Consider the following 18849-nt stretch of genomic DNA (forward strand, 5'->3'; position numbering starts at 1 on the left):
AGCTGACGCCCCATGCACAAAGCAAAAGCCCCTCTGTGCAACTCTGTGTCCCGCTATCAAGGTTAAGCTTGCGCGGAAGAAGCAACTCCAACTGCGGAGAGTGCAGCTTACATGAGCGCCCACACTGAACACTAAAAGGAAGGGGTGGGGAGTGATGTTAAGTCAGTCACCACAAACCAGCTTATGTGAAAGGGGAAAAAGAAGCACCCTAAGCCCAGCTCCCCAACGTGCTCCCACCGCCGGAGAAAAAAATAAATACATGGGGGAAAAATACAAAAATGTTTATTGCAAACTACTACAATAATTTATTGAAGCAAACTGCATGCGAGTGGTGGGAGAGACACAGAGGGGGAGAAGCAGCAGGAAGGCATTGAGTGTCAGTTTTCATTTTTTAAACCCGGGGCTGTAACTTACACAGGTCTCTCCTGCCCTGGAGGTTAGAAGGCTGTGTTTAAGGACAGAAACAATTGGATGAGACCAAAGGGGGAGGGAGGGAGAAAGGCTAAAGCCAGAAGAATGTGTGGAATGACAGCAAGGAAGTGACAGGGATAGGAAGGACTTCAGAGGCGAATTACCCACTCGTTGCTGCCTGCTGGAAATGTGAGAAACTTTCCCTCTACTGGAGAAGTTGAGCAGTCCACATTCTTATTTCCCACGCTGGGTGACTGGGCTGCATCATTCTGCAGGTAAGTCATGGGGCAGTCTCCACAGCACGCTGTCTAGCTATTGCACCACCCCAGAGTGAGATTTCCACCCAACACAGCATTTTAGTGCCATCCTTAGAAATAAAAGGAAATTGATAAGGCTAAGTTCTCCTTTTAGTGTTCCCTGGAAGGCCCGGTCTACACCAGACTTCAAACCAAGTGATGGAGGGTTTCCACAGAGTTCCCGCAGAACTGGTCTGTAGCAGGGTCTGGCTGGCTGACCAGCCAGCCAAAGCTAACCTGCACCACAACAGCTTTTAATCATGCAAAGTCAGGACCTAGAATAGAAGAGTTTTGAACACAGGTGTCAGGAATTGGCCACACCCGTGCTGGCCAGCAAAACCACATATCAAGGGCTAGTTGAAAGCTCTCCATCAAAACTGGTTTTGAGCAAATTATTTAATTCAATTTTCTGCAGAAAATTTCAGCTTCCTGCCCAAAAGCCAAAATCTTCAATTTGGAAATGTTAAAACCGTTTTGATGTTTATAACTGAAATGAGACATTTCAACATTACAAATGAAAGTTAGTTTGATCTCATTTCAACATTAAAGCACATCTTCCTAGGGTGCTGCGAGTTGTAGGTCTGATGCCATTAGCCCTCATTCCATTCTTATGTTCTCAGATGGACTACATCTCCCAGGATGCACCACAACCATGTCACTAGATGACACACGCAACCAATCAATCAGAAAGAGGGAAGAATATGGTGCATCAAGGGAGATTCAGTCTAACCAGGGAGCCAAGCCCATAGGGTGACCTGCATCAGCTCAGGCAAACACAGTTTAATGTTGAACTGACCCAAACTGAAGTGAATTGTTTCACAATAGGTTTGACATATGTGGGTCGACCTGACCAGAAACAAGACAGTTTGCTGTGATTTTTCCAAAAGATTTCAGCAGTCAGCTTGTTTCCAGTTTTCAGACAAAATCAAAACGTTGTGGTAAATCTCCAATGCAAAAGAAGTTCTTCCAGTTTGTCAAAATTTTCTGCAGAAAAACTCCATTTTCCAACCAGGTCTACAACAAAGAAGTTTTACTGGCTCGGTGTTTAAACAGGGTATTGTAACTTCCTTCCAAACCACATTGACATGACCAGATTATTCATTGCTTTTTCCAAAAAGCAAACTGTAAGGTCACTCGGTCACTGCACAAAGTTTGACAATGGACAGAGCAAAGATCTGTGCTTAATACTTAAGATACATTATGTCCTAAACCTTTCTGAGGGACAATAGCTTTCTTAATTACAAGGCTATGTGTGCCCATCTCTCGCTCTTGGGCAAAACCACACCACCATGTCCCCTAGAAACAAAGAACATTTGCGAAAGCTGACCTTGTAAGGAGCACGTGTAGAGGGAACACACCTCATGCTCTGTCCCCAGGGGTGTTCATGCAGGAAGAGAAGTTGTCATTCCCGCAACCAGATGTCAATCAGTCTGCCTCTATTCAAATCAAGTGCAAGATAACTAAGCCCAGTTTTTTCCCCCTATAGCTGTATCTCTTTCAGGAAAGGAGAGGCAGAATTGGATGGGAATGTGATACCCTGCACCACTTAGTTACACATCTGTCACAAGACTGGAACAAGTTCCTTGGCTAACAGTGCTAATTCTTCCAATGGCAGGGAGTGAGGATGAATCAGTGAGAAAAAAGGGTTAATGCAAGGAGCTTGGAATAAACTGGGGAGGGAGACACACCACTATATAAGTTGTTCCTGCAGTTCAGAGCCCTAAACTAAGCTAGTCATTCCTCACCGCCTACCCCACCCCAAAGCAAACAACTGCTCCAAAACTCCACAATGCAAATGGAGTTCCTCCAATGGGGTCTATCACACTGACCTGTTTACAAACAGCTACTCAGCTTCCGTAGTGCTTTCTTCACCCTGATTATCTTTGTGGTGGGGATCAGCCCTATAGCTGCTGCTCCAGCATGGCTTACCCCTATGAGTTCCACTGATGTAAAGGAGCCCACTCTGGAATAGCCCAATCCACCCCAAATGTAATTAAAAATACCAGACCCTCTGATCAATAAATAAGGACTTTCGTTACCACCACACAAAAACGAAACATGTTCAAAGTGCAAATGACTGTCACCAATTTGAGACTTCTCACTGCCTCTCCAACACAGGGCTCTCGTACAGAGCCAAGCCCCAGCATATCAGCAAGCGAGCACCATCTGAGCGCCAGGGCGTGCCCTCTACTTCCCATCAGTGACAGAGGGGAAGGGTGTGAGAGGCAGGAACAGGTGCTGTTTTACAGCTCACCCTGCTGAGGGGCCCTAAAGTGCCAAGCCAAACTCCCAGACCCAGGAGGAAGAAGACAAGACTGCAAGGATCAGAATGCAGCAATGCATAGAAGTTGGGCAGAGGGAGTCCTAAGAACGAGAAGCTGGTCCAGAGCCCAAACTCCTTCAAGTTTGCAAACAGGGATTTATTGAGGAGCAGGGAAGGCGCCTGGGTTTGGGGTGAGTGAGGGCCTCTGGCTGCTTCCCTTCACTCGGAGAATTCCTTTGCTCTGTCTCACTCCAGTAACTGTGGCATCCCCTTTCTGAAAAGGGACAGTAGGACAGAGAAGGGGTCAGGAAGAGGGGTGCTGTGATCCACGCTGGAGGGGAGCAGGCCCTTCGCTTATTTACTAGTATTTTAAATTTGTTTAACTTCTCTCTTTTTTTAATAAGTTTCTCCATTTTTCTTTTAAATACAAAGTCCGAGTTGTCCCAACAACCACGTGCTCCCTGCCTGCTAAGGTCCGGTAGAGTCAGAATCTTCAATCAGAACCTCTGTGGTGGCTCCCAGAATCTCCGTGTTCATGACCAGCCCTTCCGTGCTCCCACTGCTACCGCCACCAACGAAGATCTTGCCATCGGCCATCAGGCTCATGCGCTCAGCCCCACTGCAGTACGCCTTTGGCATCCCGTCGGGGTTCAGCAGTAGGCACTCGCCAGGGGCAGTGCTTCCCAGGGGGTCAGGGAGGAGGGGAAGGCCCTGGCCATCGGTGGGTGGGGCAATGGACTCTGGACTAGTGCCCAGGATGTCGGTGCTGGTGATTAGGGCACCTGCATTGGCGGCTAGTGCTTCAGCAATAAGCACCTCTGGGTGGCTCTTGGCCTTATGTGCCACCACACTGTCCTTCTTCTCAAACTTCTTGCCACAAATGTTGCAGGAGAACTGGTAGAAAGAGTCTGCATCATGCTTTTTCATGTGCCAGTTCAGAGAGGCCTTCTGCCGGCAGGTGAAGCCGCAGATCTCACACCTGGGGAGTGGAAGGAAAAAAAAAAAGAAAGGTCAGTATGGGAACAGGACACACACAAGGAGGGGCAACAGAGAATGCAGGCATATGAAGCCCAGACGCAGAATCACAGACAGGCACATGAGGCAAAGCCAGCTGTGGCCAGGGAAATGTGGCAAGCTGAAGGAGGAAGAGGCATATTTCAAAAGGCAAGACAACGTAGGAGTACTCACTGTAAAGGCTTCTCGCCTGTGTGGATCATCCGGTGCACTGCCAAGTTGTGGGAACTCTTAAATGCCCGGGCACAGTATTCACAGATATAATCCCTTTGATCTGTAAAGCAGCACACACATCTCATCTTAATACTTGCATCTGGATCAGAACCACATTCTTGGGTTGAAAGTCCACTCATCTGGAAGTTGCCCTATGACCCCACTTTTAATTTTGAAGGTTCTCGGGTGAAGCTACCTGAAAGCGAGGCAGCAATTTGAGTGTTAAGAACTGTCTGATCCCACCAGGACTAATGAAGGAGGAAGCATCTCAGGTAGAGCTGATGGGCTTGAATGGGAGTCCTGACCAATCCCACATGCTTGTCAAGGTGAAGCTTGACAAGAGCATCTTAAATGTGAAGAAAACAGGATGACACTGTTGCAAAAAGGCAACCTATATGCCAATAAAATAATGCTACAGTACAAACGCAGAGGCTTATTTCCACCTACTCGCACTGTCTAATGGGTGTGCACAACCAATCGGCAGCAGTCCCAGCAGGAAGGGAATAACCGCCAGCCATATGCGCTCCCTAGGTTAACCTCTTCCTCACCTCAGGAGAGGTGAGTGTTTTCCCCTCTCCATCCATCCATGGGATGATGGGTTGGATTCAAGTCTCCCCACCTTTCCCAGTACCTGTGTGGTGTTTGGCATGCCGTAGCAGCTGCTTCTGGAGCCGGAAAAGCCGTCCACAGGAGGGATGGGGACACACATATTTCTTCTTCAGCAGATGCTGATATTTGATGTGATGCTAGGAAAGATGACAAAAACGTTACAAACCCTCTCCCTGTCTGACTAAAGGAACTGCTGAAAATCAGATCCCAGGTGACAAGATAAGTTAAGCAATGCGACAGACCGTAAGGGCTACAATCAACCTCCTTGTGCATTGCAGGAGAGCTAACAGGATGCAATTATACCAGGCTCTGAGGTCTGATGAAAAGCAGAAATACAGGTGAAGAGGCACATAGGGTACAGTTACAACCGGGCTGGGCTTAGCTTCATTACTTGTTACTGGCTAGTAATAACACCTAGCTCTTCTATACTGCTTTTCATCAGTAGATCTCAAAGCGCTTTACAAAAAGAGGTCAGCATATTATCCCCATTTTACAGATAGGGAAACTGAGGCACAGGGAGGGAAAGTGACTTGCCCAAGATCACCCAATGGGCCTCTGCCAGAGCTAGGAACAGAACCCAAAACTCCTGAGTCCCAGTGCAGTGCACCACCTCCTAAACCAGTGCCTCCCTTAGCAAACTATATTAAAAAGGAACACTGCAGTGCAAGATGAAAGAGTGGCAGCTCCTTGACCCCAGATCCAAATGAGCGGAAGAGCCTGACTGACCTGCAAATAGCGAGGGTGGGCGAGGACTGTGCCGCAGCCTTCCATCTCACACCGTACATACTGTATTGGAGGCTTCTTCCTAAGAAGTACATGGGAGAGTAATGCACAGGGAGGTTAGTTGGAAAATGTGAATTAGATGCCGTACAAGATTAAACAAGAAAGCCATTGCAGTTCACCAAAAATGTGGAAGTGACATGGTCTCCGGATCAACTGTCTTGTGAGTCGGCACATTTCAACTTGTGCTCTCCCCTGTAGCTCTCCACCCCTAGGACTGCTCGTGGGTTTTAGCCACGTGCTCATCTCCCAAGAGATGACAGTGACAGAGCACCTGTAGCCTTATCATTGGCTTCTGACATGCTACCGACCAACTCAAAATGACCTGACTGCAAGAATCCATCATGGTGGTTTTAGAGTGAGCTACAATTATTTCTAAACTATGCCCAATAAAAACATGTATGAAAATAGCTGGTTCTGAGGGGGTTCTTCACACAAGAAATGGAAAGGACTAAAATCTATAGCAAAGAAGGTGGAGAAAAGGTAAATCACACTCACCTTCTTTTAGGCAGCCGTGGGCTCTTGTCATCTTTTCTCCTCCTTCCCCTCCTGTGACAGGATTACAGAGATAGGATTAAAAATTATTCTCCTTTGCAAGGCACACCTGAGATGGAATGGGGAAGCCTTCTCCACATGAGCAATCCAGAGTACGACTCTGTGTCATGGAAGAAATACACCATATCAAAGCCTCAGAAAGTCCCAGTTGGGGGGTGGGGTGGGGGTGGGAAGCAGGGAATAGCTTCCACAGGCCTGATCTAAAGCCCACAGAGGTCAATGGGAGTCTTTGCACTCATCTCCACAGCCTTTGGATCAGGGTCATATAGCGTATATGACCTCAGATAACCAGCATCTATCCAAACTTTAAGACACATGTTTCAGCCCTCAGCACGCTACACTAGAGGATCTCCAAGTAATAGGGGTTTTTCTTCCACTGGGAATGTTCCACTCACACAGGGATGTTCCCTCCATAAGAACTATTAACAATAACTTTGGTTTTTGAGTAGCAGCCGTGTTAGTCTGTATTCGCAAAAAGAAAAGGAGTACTTGTGGCACCTTAGAGACTAACAAATTTATTAGAGCATAAGCTTTCGTGAGCTACAGCTCACTTCATCGGATGCATTTGGTGGAAAAAACAGAGGAGAGATTTATATACACACACACACAGAGAACATGAAACAATGGGTTTATCATACACACTGTAAGGAGAGTGATCACTTAAGATAAGCCATCACCAACAGCAGGGGGGGGAAGGAGGAAAACCTTTCATGGTGACAAGCAGGTAGGCTAATTCCAGCAGTTAACAAGAATATCAGAGGAACAGTGGGGGGTGGGGTGGGAGGGAGAAATACCATGGGGAAATAGTTTTACTTTGTGTAATGACTCATCCATTCCCAGTCTCTATTCAAGCCTAAGTTAATTGTATCCAGTTTTTGTTATTAAATTTAAATTTTGTTATTAAATTTTTGGTTTTTGTATTCTTATGCCACCAGAGGGTGCCAAACCCACCAATCCAGCTATGTTCAGTCCGTGTAGCTAGCTTCTATACCCACTGCTCTGGATCTCAAGCAGAATGAAGAGTTGAAAGATCAAAAAAGGTCCTCAGGAAATTGTGCTTTTTCACCTACTGTTTTTCCCTGCAGCCAAGTATTCATGTCATATAGATCAATTATTTGTTGTGTAGCACTCAGAGGTCATCAAGATGCTAGATACTGTACAAACACATACAAAAGACGGTGCCTGTACCAAAGAGCTCACAGAAAATCTTTAAAACATAGTAGTAGTCACAAAACATTTCTGTGTAGTGAAAAAGAAATAAAAGCTGTTAACACACAGGCACCACAGAGAACCAAAGAAATCAGAGCCTGCACTGACAGCGATGAAGGGTATAGCTTAGATGACCTAATAGAAGAAGTCGCTCTGATTCAGGATTCTCTGATGTGACAGTACCTGGGACTGTCAAGCTTCTCAATGACACTATCAAGTTTGCTCAGTTTATAGGAGGTGTTTTTAACTGTCCAGAAAACAAGTTGGGATCTGAAAGTTAAGTAAGGTCCCTTTTGGCTTGTATATAAGCACAAGAACTGCTGCTCTCAGTGAATGTTAATAGCCAAGCTAATCTACTGAAGCCAGGTCACTCTCCATTGCTATCTGCTTTGCACAGTTAACAATCATTAAAAAAAATAGCAAAAACCTCGTGTCAGAAAAGCAATCAGGTGTGACTTGGATATAAGATGATTTGGAGTAAGACAGCTTTTGTTAAAAAGATATATTAAAGGACTGATATGATGTATATCGTAAGAATCTTTTCAACTCTAATGGTGTTGTTTTGTTGCTTTTCTCTCAGCACTTTCTAGTTTACAATAATTGAGCACTCAAGAATTGAACACGGTAGCCCATGCGATTGTCCAACTGTGACAAATGGGGTTTTATTCACCTTGTTATGTTGTACGCGAGTCTCACTGTCCTATACTAATACTGTGTACCTTAGTTTTCCTGTTTACTGCACCGTGGTGGGAGTTGGGTGTGTGATTTTTACTGAGGCCCTCTGCGCAGGTGAGGCTGCCCAGCTGTTTGTATCTATGTAATCTGAGACCCAGGAGGGGGGATGCAACCAGGTGACAAAGAGAAGGAGGAGGAGCAAACAAGGGGGTTGTCAGGAGGTCAGGTCACTGGAAGTCTGCATAGAGGGACTGAAAGAGGGGGAATTTAGGGCATCTGGCATCTTTAGGGCATCTTTCCGTAATAGCAAGTTCTATTCTACTTTGTGTTCTTGTTGACTGATAAACCTTCTGTTCTACTGCTGGCTGAGAGTCACGTCTGACTGCGGAGTTGAGGTGCAGGGCCCTCTGGCTTCCCCAAGAGCCCTGCCTGTGCGGACTCGCTGCGGGAAGCGCACGGTGTGCAAGGGGATGCTGAATGCTCCAAGGTCAGACCTAGGAAGGCAAAAGCTGTGCAAGCTTCTTGCTCTGGAGACAGTACGTCCAGAGAGAGGAGTCATGCTCCCCCAGAGTCCTGACTGGGTACCTACGGAGTAGTTCCAGGAGCACTGACCCGGTGACTCTGTGACACCAACACACATCCAGACACAAAAAGCTAAGCGTGGTTCTGCTCTGAAGAACAATTGTATAAAAATGGCACCACCTTATGCAACAGACCTGCCTAAATTAACTTGTTACTTCTGTTAACACTGCAGCACAAATACATTTATAGGAGAGAGATGGATTCTTTCCTTTTTTCAGAGTAGCAGCCGTGTTAGTCTGTATTCGCAAAAAGAAAAGGAGTACTGGTGGCACCTTAGAGACTAACAAATTTATTAGAGCATAAGCTTTCGTGAGCGTGAGCTGTAGCTCACGAAAGCTTATGCTCTAATAAATTTGTTAGTCTCTAAGGTGCCACCAGTACTCCTTTTCTCTTTGTGGATTCTTTCCTGGCTCACAAAGCAGAATTGTTAACAACATTGTGTTTGCTGAATTTTTGTTGGCAGCGATATGTGAGCTAGTAAGAACCCACAGGGACTGTTAAATCTCAGAATGAGCTCACAGGAATGGCATAATTTTAATTCCTTAAACCGAGAGTATTTGATCTGGAGTCACTGAAGAGATCAGGGAGCCCCACAAAGCCAGGGTTTAGAAGAGTTACTTTTCTGAGGACTACTGTACTTCAATATTAGAGTTGCAGAAATATAATCAACCACAGCTTAACAGATACCACAGTTGGAGACTGAACTCCACATACAGTTGATTTTTTGGCAGTGCAGTCCAGCAGAGGAAGACCTGCTCTTCTCCCTCTCCCATCCAGAAGTTCTCTTGAGATTAAAATGCCCTTTTTTATGTCATGCTAGAGCAGGGGTCAGCATCCTTTCAGAAGTAGTGTGCCAAGTCTTCATTTATTCACTCTAATTTAAGGTTTCGCATGCCAGTAATACATTACTGTTTTTAGAAGGTCGCATTCTATAAGACTATAATATAACACTAAACAATTGTTGTATGTAAGGTAAATAAGGTTTTTAAAATGTTTAAGCAGCTTCATTTAAAATTAAATTAAAATGCAGAGGCCCCCAGACTGGTGACCAGGACCGGGGCAGTGTGAGTGCCACTGAAAATCAGCTTGTGTGCCACTTTTGGCACGTGTGACATAGGTTGCCTACCCCTGTGCTAGAGTAAGGCCTTGATTTAGACCAGCGGATCCCAAACTTTATTGGTTCATACACCACCTTCTGAAACTGTTGGGAAGTGAACTGATGGAACACTAAGCTCGCATACCTCCAGTGGCACATGAACCACAGTTTGGAAACCCCTGAACCTAGATCAGTGGTTTTCAACCTGTGGTCTGTGGACCCCTGGGGGTCTGCAGACTATGTCAATTTCTAAAGCAGTCTGGCACTTCCATTCATAATTTTTTAGGGGTCTGAAAATGAAAAAAAAAAGGTTGAAAACCACAGCCCTAGATGCATCCCAGCTGATTTATCTCAGTTGCTAAAGAGAAGAGCTTCTTAATGTTTAGCTCAAGAAGCCACAGGGCAAGGAAAACAATTCTTGAAGCTTTTGAGATTCCACAGAAAGTGCTTGCAAGTTACTTTCATATTTACTTTTTTTAAAACAACGGGATCGTGCCTGCTTGTTGCAAAATTTTATTTGCCTCAAGACAATTTGGAAAAGTCTAGACAAACAGTGCATGGCAAGCAGGGGTGTAAATCTACAGCATACCAGCCTTCTGAGCACTAACTGGCCATGGAGACCCAGGTGCCATGTACTAAAAGTTCCCTAGTGCATTCTGATTTACCCCACTTTGAAAATGGAGTCAATCAAAGTGCTAGAACTAGAACAGTTAGTGTACTGCAGCAGGGTCCATACAGCCAGCTGGTGTGCAGCTGACTAGTGCAAAGGAGATTTATACCCTAGCTTGATACAAACTATTTGTTCATCTAGGGCAGTGGTTTTCAATCTTTTTTCATTTGCGGATCCCTAAAAAATTTAGGCCATGAATACTACGTGCAGTTCTGGTTGCCCCAACTTGAAAAAGATACATTAGAAATGGAAAACGTACAGAGAAAAGCAACAAAAATGATTAAGGGTATGGAACAGCTTCCACATGAATAAAATTTAAAAAGACATACTATTCAGCTATGACAGAGGTCTGTGAAACCATGGTGTGGAGAAAGTTAATAAGGAAATATTTACCCCTTCACAGGAACTAGGGATCACCTAATGAAATTCATAGACAGCAGGTTTAAAACAAACAAAATGAAGTATTTCACATAACACACTGTCAACCTGTGGAACTCGTTGCTGGGGATGTTGTGAAGGCCAAAAGTATAATTGGATTAAAAAAAGAATTAGATAAGTTCATGGAGGATAAGTCCATCAGTGGCTATTAGCCACAATGGTCAGGGATACAACTGCATGCTCTGTCCCTCTAAGCCTCTGACTGCCAATTGCTGGGACTGTATGACAGAGGATGGATCACCTGATGATTGCCCTGTTCTGTTCATTCCCTTTAAAGCACCTGGCATTGGTCACTGTTGGAAGACAGGATATTGGGCTAGATGGACCATTGGTCTTACCCAGTACGGTCATTCTTATGTTCTCTGCTTTCCCACATCCAAGCATGCCTGCCTCAGATATGAAAGAGGGGCACCTCTCCCATAGCAGTGTGTAAACAGTACTCATGTCTTCCTGGATGCACGTTACAGAAATAGATCTGACTCTTCCAGACTAATTTCTTTAGGCAGTCTCTTCTGCATTGGGCTTAAAAATGAGCTAAGGAGCCACTGAATAACTGCTCCATCTAACATGGCTTCTAATATAGTTTAGATGACCAGCAAAGATGGGGCCAATAGAAATGTGTTTAAAAAACCCACAAAACTTAAAAAAAACAAACCACTTTTCACGCTATACTGCCTCATCCAGACTGTCTTGTAACATGGCGTGGCCAGCCAATTTAGCTTGAACCATACTGAAATAGCGTTCTTTAATGTCTCCTTGCCCAGCAGAGACAGGATCTTAGAAGAGGTGATTCCCCATCCACGGTAAGGAATTTTGATCCTTTCACCCTACTGATTTCAATCACTTTTCAGGTGAAGGGGAAAGAACCACTCCTGCCTCCCACAAAACTCTGAGGGGAAGCATAAGACACTGGCTAGAATGCCTATGCAAAAACATACATGCAGGAATAGCTGTTCCTGGAATCTTTTACTCACTTCCTGGGAGGGTCCTCATCTCCCCGAAACTCACTTTCTTCTTTCACCTCCACCTCCACTTTAATCTCCTTCTGTTTCTCTTTTTCTTCCTTCCCCTTGCCTGCTTTCCTCCTTGGCTTTGGAGCATCCCTGCAAAGATACAAATATGATACGCTAGTACTCAGCAGAAATCCTCCATCCATCTTAGTGCCCTCTGCATTTACACTGCAACACCACTGCTCTCCCTCTCGCTCCACCTGAGCAATCCCAGGAAACTGCACAACTTTAGTAAAAACAATGGAGTCCAGTGGCACCTAAAGACTAAGATTTATTTGGGCATAAGCTTTCGTGGGTAAAAAAACCACTTCAGATGCATGGAATGAAAATTACAGATACAGGCATAAATATATAGTGGCACATGAAGAGTTACCTTACAAGTGGAGAACCAATGTTGAAGGCCAATTTATTAGTCTGGGTGGATGTAGTCCACTCCCAATAATTGATGAGGAAGTGTCAATACCAAGAGAGGGAAAATTGCTTTTGGAGTGAGCCAGCCACTCCCAGTCCCTATTCAAGCCCAAATTGATGGTGTTAAGTTTTCATATGAATTGTAGTAACCATACCTAGTGCCTCCCCCTGTCATATTCCTTCTGACCTATGCTTTTAATTAAGGATGATGAGGGGAGGGAGTTCAATAGGCAACTTTGGACTCCTATACAAATGTTACATACACCTCCCTGCAGAGACAGGGATATCTCAAACCAAGGTTCAGGGAGAAGCTGGTAGTCAGTGGCACTCAAACCCAAGTTGCCTGAGCTGTTCGATAAGATAACTGTCCTGTTAGCTCTAAGCAATGGAGACTCATCAATCTGGACTAAAAGAGAACCATCTTTCTTTCAAAATATATGCTATAGCTCAAATAAAGTTCTAGACTTGATGTAGATGCTATGTGGTGAGGTTCTTTGGCCTGTTTTCTGCAAGAGGTCAGAGTAGATGATCATAATGGTTCCTTCTGGTCTTGCAAACTATGCATGTATATAATCCAGCATACCTTTCTAAATGGGGTTTGTAGGTTTCGTCTCTTGGGTCATCTTTGAAGGGAATCTCTTCTTCACTGATCAGCATCTCCTCCTCTTCATCACTGCTATGATGGAGAAGGCAAAAGAAGAGGTAGTAGAACTGTTTATATATGAAATAAGTCATTGCATGACACTCCCTGGAATAGGGAAGGATAGCCTTCAGCCAAGACTGTTTAGGGAAAATGAACAGACTATACAGAATAAGGAAGGGGACATGTGACATGACAATTTCCTCCTATATCCTGGCCAAACCTTATGAAGTTAAGTTGAACCTTACTGAATTAGGTTAAGTATCTTGGGAGTTCACCATGTTGAAAATATACCCGTATCATTATTTCTGTATTATGGAACATCTGAGGGGGGTGGGGTAGGGGGCTGACTAATGTAAGCTCTGGGAGGGGTTCTGAGCTTCAAAGGACTATCTGAAATAATGTGAATTTTTTAAAGTGGGTTTCCCAGGAAGTCCCTAGGGGGAGGTGTGTGCAACTGTAAACTCCTCTGGAAATGCACTGAACTCAGCCTTTGAAGCTTCCTGAGGAGGAGAAGACCTTTTGTCTGCTGACCACTTGTTATATGTGAGGACAGATTAAAAGGCCCAAAGTGGATAAGAGAATGACTCTTAGATTCATGGAAGTCCTTGTTCTGAGTCAATGTGGTTATGAATTTGTAACCACTGGGGAAAAAAAAATCCTGGTGTGGTCTGAAGAACTGCCAGAGCCCTTGCTGGGGTTGGGGAATCTCTGGAAAGCTTGTTAGCATGCATGTAGGTTCTCCTATTGTTTTCATGTTCTAGGGAATACTTTTACCTGAAGAATATATGTGGCTGCTTAGAAAGAGCAGTGTGGTAACTTAATTGTGGCAGTGACATTGCTTACAACCTCTGAAGAGAAAGCCAAGACAGCCTGCTAAGGCAGTCTGCCTTTGGGGGAAATTCAGTGTAGTCAGGGAGCTGTGCAGCCTGGGAATACTCCAGAGTTGGGAGGGAAAGCAATATGGGTCTCCTGCAGGAGAGAGGACAGGTGGGGAGCCAGAAGCCTGAGAGTGCATGCCCTTTCTGGACCATGGAGGGGGGACTATAGATGCAGTTGCCCTGCACTGTGACAGTATGCATCAGAGACAGCTTCAACATAGACCCTCTAGGTACAGCACATCAGACTCTAACAGCCTGATGGGAACACGATCCTGCTTTACCTTTTCAAGATTTACTAGGCTCTAGAAACAATGGGCCACCAAGCAACCTGATTATAGGATCTATTGAAGAAGGAGTCCCATTGCTATGTAATAAGCCTGGATACAATCCACACTGTACTATTTACATCCCCACACCATCACCTCATCCTCTACATTAGTGATTTTAAAACTGTGGGTTGCAACCCAGTACTGGATCATGGAATGTAAGGCACTGGGTCATGGCGGCTCTGGTCAGCACCACCAACTGGGCCGTTAAAAGTCCCATGGGTGGTGCTGACAGGCAAAGGCAGGCTAGTCCCTTCCTGTTCTCACACTGCACTACGCCCCGGAAGTAGCCAGCAGCAGGTCTGGCTCCTAGGTGGGGGGACCACGGGGCTCTGCATGCTGCCCCCGCCCCGAGCACCAGCTCAGAGTTTGGAGGGGCGGGGGAGAGGAAGTGTCCGCAGGCAAGAGCTGAGCAGAGCTGCTTGTGCACCTCCACCTAGGAGCCAGACCTGCTGCTGGCCACTTCCAGGGCACAGTGTGGTCTGCAGCGCCAGGATAGGCAGGAAGCCTGCCTTAGCACCCTCACTGCTCCACGTTATAAGATGTCACCACCAATCCAGGGAAGTGAGGAAAGACCCAAAATTGAATGAAAATGGAAACTGAACAGGTCCTTCCACAGCAAGCTCAGGATCCTTTAGATTGAAGAGTTAACTTTGGAACCATTCAAAGTGATACACATCTTTTCCCCATAGCCTTAACCAAAAAGAAAGGCCCAAACCAGAGCATCCTACCTGATTCCAGTTGGAGACTGATGCTCTTCCGTGACCTCTGAAAAGAAAAGCCACCATTAGGTTTTTAATCACTGTTCACAAGGGACACAGACCAGACTGCAATATGCATATCTGTCTGGAAGTATTTCTGCCAATGTCCAGCACTAGGATGTGCTGCAGTTGATGAGAATATGCTCAAGATAGCAAGGCACCATGCTTTTTGCCAGTGGTCTCTAACACATTGCTTGTGTTTTGGCACCAGTCTCCCACACTTAATTTATCAGCCTCAAACTGTCCTGCTGGCATTGTTCACACTTTAATCCCAATATTTCCCACTCCCTTAATTGCTACATACCATACTCAAGCTGATCAGTGTTTGGTTCTGATTTGCAGATGAGCTGCAGGGATCCAGTCTTGGACCTGGAGCTGCGTGAATTTTCTGTGTCACGCTGGCGAGCAGCAGCTGTCCTGCTGCTGCGCCAGCCTCGGCCAGGCCTGGCTGTACTGACGGGAGACCCGTGGGTGAGGATGGTGGAAACCTCTTCCTCCTCCCTCTCTTCTTTGGGATCTATGAAGGAAACACACAAAGCAATTCCTAGGTTAACAATGAACACAAACCCATCTCTACACTTTGCTGGCCATATCTCCACCAGTTTGTTGCTTATTCAATAATGGAGATGTCATTCTATCTTCAGTAAGTGGGTGGAGGGCTGAGGATCTGGACTATAACACTGCAAAGTGATACAGATAGGCTACAGGCCAGATCCTTCACCTCACAGAGAAGAACTCTTTGTACAGCATATCTTATCACACTTTTCTACCCATAAAAAGAAAAGGAGTACTTGTGGCACCTTAGAGACAAACAAAAAACAAAAACTTACGCTCAGCTAAATTTGTTAGTTTGCTTTTTCTACTATATGCATCCGATGAAGTGAGTTGTAGTTTATGAAAGCTTATGCTCAAATAAATCTGTTAGTTTCTAAGGTGCCACATGTACTCCTTTTCTTTTTGCGGATACAGACTAACACGACTGCTACTCAAAATTTTCTACCCATTTATTTTCTCTGAAAGCCATCCTGATCTCTAACTCAGACTAAAGAAAACAAAATAATCTGATGTTTTTTAAAATTGAGTTTCTCAAGCTAAGGCTCACATGGAAAAGACTTATCACAAAAACTGCCACACTGGGTCGGAAAAAAATCATCAATCTAGCCCAGTATCCTGTCTCTGACAGTACCAGAGCTTCAAGGTGAGTTTACAGAACAGGGAAATTTTGAAGAGATCCACCGAACTTCCACTCCCAGCTTCTGACAGTCAGAGGTTTAGGGTCACCCAAAGCATAGCGTTGGGTACCTGACCATCTTGGCTAATATCCATTGATGGACCTATCCTCCATGAACTTATCTAGTTCTTTTTTTAACCCAATTATACTTTTTGGCCACCACAGCATCCCCGGTAATGAGTTCCACAGGGTTACTGTGCATTGTATGAAAAGTACCTCCTCCTGTTTGCATTAAAATTGCTGCCTATTAATTTCATTGGGTGGCCTGTGGTTTTTGCATTGAGGGAACGGGTAAACAAAACCCCTCTATTTACTTTTTCAAAACCATTCATGATGTTAGAAACTGCTATCATATGCCCCCTTAGCTGTGTCTTTTCTAAGCCAAACAGCCTTAGTTTTTTTAGTTTCTCCTCATATGGAAGCCATTCCATGCCCATGATCATCTTTGTTGCCCTTTGTCCTCAACCAACCATCATTCTCCTATAATTTATTATAAAGCACTAAAACAACAGATTTCAGTAAGCAAGTTTTATGAAAGACCTGCAAAAGTTTGACCCACATTGAAAATCTTGTTCATAGAATCCCCAAACACTGCTGTTTAAACTGAAATTTACACATTACAAAAATCGAAGAATCTGAGCTGAGACTTGCTGGTTTCTACGCAAGAGCAAGCAACAACAAAATCACCTGTAACAATTTTAACAAGCCCTCGCATTCTTAACCTGCATTTTCACTCCTTTATAACTACTATAAGTTTTTCCTTTTGGGCGGATGCACTTCAGATTGATCCCCAGATGTAAATGTTTGGGAAGTCAATAAAACTGGTAGAACAGTTGTGGGAGCAACTTTCAGAAAAACCTTTTGTGCCCCAGTAACGCCAAGTTTTTTGGTTTTTTTTTCCATTTCCCACTTGCCATCAGATTAGCCCTACTGAAGCCATGTGCTTCTTCACAATTAGTGAATCCTGATGTGCAGAAGAAATTAATTGTTGGCTACGCTCAGGTATTGTGTTACGGTTTTAGAACTAAGTGCAGCTCTCCAAGAGACCTGTAATCCAAATTGAGCATCCATCCTTTCCTTTTTACTTGTCCATTTTAGCTGATTTGTATGTACTGTCTTTTCTAGGAAAGTCTGGCAAAGCGAATAAATAACCTAGCTAAGCAAGCAATTTAGTTGCCCAACTGTAAATACCTAAAAGTGTTTTCCATTTGGACCTGCAGAAGAGGCAGTCCTAATTTTGTAACGATAGGCCGAGACAGGATACCTGATCGAATTGGCCCTGTCAACACTGGTTCTCCACTTGTGAGGTAATCCCTTCTCCATGTGTCAGTATGATAATGTCTGCATCTGTAATTTTCACTCCATGCACCTGAAGAAGTAGGTTTTTTACCCACGAAAGCTTATACCTAAATAAATCTGTTAGTCTTTAAAATGCCACCAAACTCCTTGTTGCTTTTGTGGATACAGACTAACACGACTACCCCCCAATTCTTGACGGTTATTAAGTGCATCTCTCCCCAACAGTCAGCCTCTCTTGATATGAGGGCTGAATTCTAATAGGAAAAGAACAGCCCATATGCATGTGGGCGTGAAAACCATCAAAAGCACCATTCTGATATCTTAATTCAAAGTCCCAGAATTAATGAAGTCTGATGGGCAAAGTGAACCAGCTATCATATTATTGTTCCCCAACTCAACCATCATGGATCTTCAATATATTCGTATTCTTCTGCACTGCAACCGATTGGTCCAATAATTCAAGAGAGTCAGGTCTCCTGTGAGAAACCTGTGTTCCATAAGCACCAGCTGGGATTTCTACCAGGACGCTGTCTCTGGAGTCCCTATGTGAGGTATTATCTGTTATATCAGCCTCTGGCTAAGAGCGGTCTGATAAAACTTGAAGCTCTACTCTCCAGATATTTGAAAAAGGCACTTACTGATTTCTCCTATTCCAGGGCCGCCTCCTTGTTGTAGAGGAGGTTTGTAGGAGTACTTCTCTACTGTATTCATTTCTCAGTCTCTTTTTTGGAGTCCTCCAAAGTTAATAGCTCAAATGCTTGCCTCTACTGCTACTCAGAAAGCTTTCTTGACAACAGCAATACTGTGAAACTGACATCATTCTTGACAGTTTCACTGCTGTCCAGAAGTAGGGAATAGCAACTGTGAAACAGACAAGCATTGGTAATTTCACTCTGCTGCTAGTGAAAGTTTAAGCAGTAACACAATAGTTCCCTCTGCATCCTTACGATACAGTCCCACAGAGAGTCGTATTCAAAAGTCCCCACCTAGCCACCCAGACATAAGGTAGAGAAATACATTTTTTTCCTAAAAGGATGAAGACTTGGATTCTGCAGAAATTGTGGCTTAACACTTCCAATCCGACCAGGCAAAATTTCCCTGGATCTCTGGCAAGTGGATTTTTCAAGCCCCTCTGCCAATGGTTAGAGTAAGTAATCAATGACTGGGGCTTAGACCTGTATGAAGTTTTGCAAGTTTACTGTGAAACAGTGAAAAAGATGTATGTAAAACAGATAAATTGAGCAAGCTACAATTTCAGACCTACCCCATTTCTCTGCTGCCCAGTTTATGTTAAGATCTCTAGCCCTAATTCGGCTTTACCTCTGTCTCAATTCAAAACACTCATTTTGGTGGAGATACCAAACAGTCCCTTCATTTGAATACTTTAGAGGAATCTCAAATTATTCCATATCTAGTGCCACTTCTATATAAATATTAACCCTTGTTCTGCCTCTTGAAAAATGTTTAACCACACTGTAG

At 44.4% G+C, this 18849-nt stretch overlaps 1 protein-coding gene across 4 annotated transcripts in view; it reads right to left on the reverse strand.

The window, feature by feature from the left end:
• Positions 1 to 266: 266 nt before the first annotated feature.
• Positions 267 to 18849, reverse strand: part of ZFP91 (ZFP91 zinc finger protein, atypical E3 ubiquitin ligase) — a 30825-nt gene continuing 12242 nt past the window's right edge. For 2 of the 4 annotated variants that reach the window (XM_043516003.1, XM_038405976.2), the window contains exons 3-11: positions 15145 to 15357; positions 14811 to 14847; positions 12816 to 12908; positions 11786 to 11914; positions 6085 to 6135; positions 5533 to 5611; positions 4829 to 4943; positions 4159 to 4258; positions 267 to 3949 (exon numbers count right to left, since the gene is read on the reverse strand). In XM_043516003.1, coding sequence (XP_043371938.1) covers positions 3439 to 3949; positions 4159 to 4258; positions 4829 to 4943; positions 5533 to 5611; positions 6085 to 6135; positions 11786 to 11914; positions 12816 to 12889 — 1059 coding nt within the window. In that variant the 5' untranslated portion in view covers positions 12890 to 12908; positions 14811 to 14847; positions 15145 to 15357 and the 3' untranslated portion in view covers positions 267 to 3438. Of the gene's footprint in view, positions 3950 to 4158; positions 4259 to 4828; positions 4944 to 5532; positions 5612 to 6084; positions 6136 to 11785; positions 11915 to 12815; positions 12909 to 14810; positions 14848 to 15144; positions 15358 to 18008; positions 18156 to 18849 lie in introns of those variants that run through there. The other 2 variants (XM_038405978.2, XM_038405977.2) reach the window with 2 other exon arrangements.

The sequence above is a fragment of the Dermochelys coriacea genome, chromosome 6, assembly GCF_009764565.3.
Source record: "Dermochelys coriacea isolate rDerCor1 chromosome 6, rDerCor1.pri.v4, whole genome shotgun sequence".
Taxonomy (NCBI): domain Eukaryota; kingdom Metazoa; phylum Chordata; order Testudines; family Dermochelyidae; genus Dermochelys; species Dermochelys coriacea.